Raw genomic sequence first — 3,673 nt, forward strand, 5'->3', positions numbered from 1 at the left:
GGTGGAATAGTCCTCAGAGCTTTCTGAGACGCTCTTTCCAGGTTATAATCCTAACATTTGGCTCAAATGAAGTCTTCCAATTCTTTCTTAGACAGATGAATTTTTGTTGACACCAGGGAGGCAGACTGACTTCCTAGCTCTGACTCTAAGCCCAAGGCTTACATTCACTCCTGGTTCTCTCTGGGTTCCCCAAGGCTGGGGCATTCGTGCTGCTACTAAGTGACTCCCTTTCCCAAGCTGGAGTGCTGCTGGGTTCAGCCCAGAGGGAAGAAGGATCATGGGGAAACCATGCATCTCTCCTACCCAAAGGGAACCTTAGGACTTGAGGGCTTTATTCTGAGTATCCTCAAAGGCTGGGCCTTGGACTGACCAGGGAGTGGGTGTTACACAAGGAATAGTCTGCCTCCATCCACAGGGAAAAACCTCCAGCAGTGGGAATGGCTGTCCCAGCAGACAGGGGGCTCCTTGTCCCCAGAGGCTGACAGCCTAGGTGTCTGGGGGCAGAGAGAAAGGGGGAACCCCTGTCCTGACTGGAGAGAGATCGCTCAGACCCTTCTACTCAGACATACTCAAATCTCAGGGAGAATTTCCTGAGCCTTGTGATTGCTTTCTAAGGGAACTTATGAATTTTTAAAGGATCAAAGTTTTGTGACAGGCCCTCCAGCGAGGGAGCCTGTCATTCCATGAAGCATATGTCAATATCCTCAAGTCACAGCTACAGAGCCCTTCGGGGTTGGGGGGTGGGGAGAGTGGCAGGAGGTTGCAGAGCACCCATACTGTCCTTGCAAAGGGCATTTTGGCAGTTGTCCAGCCCATATAAACATCAGGTTCTGATGTAAACTGTCTCTCACAGCGTCCAGCGTCTCTCCAACTTTCCCCAAAACATCTGAGTGGTTTCAGAAACTACCCTTGTGATGCCTGACCCAGCCTCAACTTCCTCCAGAGACTGAGTGGGCTGGTGAGTAAACAGCAGCTTTCCCCGGCCTGCCTTCCAGCGGGTAATTCCAACAGCCTCCAGGCTGCCTGGACTGTGTGTCCTGGGGCCACAGCAGACTTAGCATCTGCCCATACTCCTTTTCCAAGGCCGCTTGTTTGCTGACTTGAGTCTGAGAGCCCCCAGGAGAGCAGGACACCGCAGGCCCAAATCAGGCCACTCGATCTTTACTGTGAAATGCAAAACTCCTGAAGTCCAGATTGAACCACAAAATGTTCTTTGTTTTCCAGCAGAATGGGAGACCAGGGAGCTTTTTGACATCCACAGGAGCACAAACACCCAAATCGCCTTCTGGGCTTCCCAGGTGGCTCAGTGGTAAAGAATCCACCTGCTAAGGCCGGAGCTGTAGGAAATGAGGGTTCAGTCCCTGGGTGGGGAAGATCCCCTGGGGTAGGAAATGGCAACCCACTCCAGTAGTCTTGCCCGGAGAATCCCATAGACAGAGGAGCCTGGTGGGGTCGCACCTTGTGGGGTCCATGGGATGGCAAAGACTCGGACACGACTGAGCACAATCACCCAGTCTCATGGGCGCTGAGCAGCTGGAGCCAGAGGCTGGGCCTGGGACCATCAGGATCTATGTACCTGGCAGATCTGGGAAGGATGCATCTTCGTGACCCAGGACAGAGACCATGGTGTCCACAGAGCAGGTGAGAACCCAAGAAGGGCCCACAGTTCCCCTTCTCCATTTAGCAAGGAAGCCGCCTGGGTGAAGCAGAGCAGGCTCTTCTCCAGGCAGCAGCTGGTGGGCAGGGCCTCCATCTGGGCAAGGGCACCATGGCTGCTGAGAATCTTCAGGTGGCTGGGTCCCGGAGGCCTCTTGCTTCGGGAACGGTGACATGCGCTGGGCCCTGGGCCCACTGTGGAGCAGGCTACAGGACACTGACAGACTGGCAAGGCTAGGAGGGCCCCAGTGGCCCAGGCAGGGCTGGAGGCCAGACTGGGGACTCACGTCCGCAGAGTGCAGTGCTGTGGCTGCGGCCAAAACGGGGCAGGCAGACAACACCCCATTTCTTGACTTCCCTTCTGATTCAGGAGAAACAAACAGAGGCATTGGCTCCATGCCCACAGGGCCACTCACAGTAACTAGGGGTGGCTCGCACAGCAGTGAGGCCTGGAGGGCATCACTCCTGAGGCCAGGGTGATGGAGAAAGCGGGGTCTGGGGGGATGTGCCTCGTGGCCTCAGCCTCTGCTTGGGGTGTGTGTTTGACACCCAGGACTCTGGGCATCTTCTTGGCAGCAGCAGAAGGCAAGGCGCCCAGGCCCTCCTGGTCATTCAGATCCAGCCCCTTGTCTGTCTCTGCCGCACAGGCCTGGGCTCCCCAAGGTCCGGGTTGGGAGGCGCTGAGTGGGGATACAAGTATAGAACAGCGGGACCTCCCATATTGACAGGCTGGGCCCACCGCTGGATGCTGGAACCTCAGTTCAAGCCAGACGGGCCTCTGCCACCGGTGTGGTGCCACCAGGGCCACCATGGCCTTCCAGAGGCACCCAGCTGCCCTCTCAGCCGCAGTCCAGCCCTCATTTATCAGAGACAGTCGTGGGCAAGGGGTCCTCCTTCCCTTCCTCCTCCACCGAGAACATAACGTCCCCACAGCTGCCCAGTGGTGGCTCCGTCTCCTGCTCCGGGTAGTGGGAGGCATAGTCTGTCTCCAGCTCCTCCTCGAGCTCGGGCCCGGCTGGCCCCACTGGGCCTTGGCCCTCAGGCACCTCGGCTTTCACGGTCCCCACAATCACGGTGTCGGCTTTCATGATGTAGATGTTCTCTGCAAGGCAAAAGGGTGGGGGAGGTGAGGAGACCAGGGCCCCAGCTCTACAGAAGCCAGGAGGCAGAGGAGGGTCCCTATACCAGCTCTGCCACTCCTGCTGTGTGGCCTCAGGGAGAACGCACAGCCACTCTGATCCACAATAAACCCTGCTGACTTCACAGGTGTCTTGGGGCTTCAAAGGAGATAAAACAGCTAGCAGTTGCCTGCAGAGGGGTTAAGGACTGGAGGTGCTCCTGATTTTCTCGACATTTCTGCAGGGATGGGGCAGGAAAGGAGAGGACAGGGTTAGGAGAGAAAGCAAGAAGTGGGGGGAAATCAGGGAACAACGATGTTGATATCAAGAGCGCCACTGAACACTGGCAGAGCTTAGCCTGCCGCCTTGGATGTTTTCCACACATTAGCTTCCGAATCTTTGCATCACTTCCACAAGATAGATGGCCGATTATTATACGATCCCCATTTACAGATGGAGCTCAGGGATGTTAAATGACCTGCCCAAGGTCACCAGGTAGTCAGTAGAAATCCCCAAAGAAACTCCACCATGCCCAGCTTCCCTTTCAGCACCTATTCACGTGCCTAAAGCAGAAATCTGGGGACTGCGCGGGCGGGAGGAGGGGAAGCGGGCGGCGGCAACATGTCCTGGTTTTCCTGAGATGCTACCAGTTTTCAAAGTTCTGCGTCCCAGGAACCTCTTCAGTCCAGCCTAACCCAGACCACATCCTACAGAAACCTCAACCCTGTTAATAATTGCCAAGAGCCTGAGATCTGGACAGCTTTGCAGGGGCCCGTATATCTTGGTGTTTATTTCTTATTGCTGTGTGCCTGCCTTGCAAACAGGAGGGCTGCCTGTGTGAATTGCATGGATGAATAACCAGCCCAGCCTGTTAGCTGCATTACCTGCGCGCCTCCCCC

General features: G+C 56.0%; 1 protein-coding gene across 1 annotated transcript in view; it reads right to left on the minus strand.

Moving 5' to 3' along the window:
* Positions 1 to 1,442: 1,442 nt before the first annotated feature.
* The window catches only part of TNFRSF8 (tumor necrosis factor receptor superfamily, member 8), a 73,625-nt gene continuing 71,394 nt past the window's right edge, over positions 1,443 to 3,673 (minus strand). Inside the window, exon 15 of the mRNA XM_010849844.1 lies at positions 1,443 to 2,758. Coding sequence (XP_010848146.1) covers positions 2,514 to 2,758 — 245 coding nt within the window. The 3' untranslated portion in view covers positions 1,443 to 2,513. The remainder of the gene's footprint in view (positions 2,759 to 3,673) is intronic.

The sequence above is a fragment of the Bison bison genome, unplaced genomic scaffold (assembly GCF_000754665.1).
Source record: "Bison bison bison isolate TAMUID 2011002044 unplaced genomic scaffold, Bison_UMD1.0 scf7180017864289, whole genome shotgun sequence".
In the NCBI taxonomy this organism is placed as follows: Eukaryota; Metazoa; Chordata; class Mammalia; order Artiodactyla; family Bovidae; genus Bison; species Bison bison.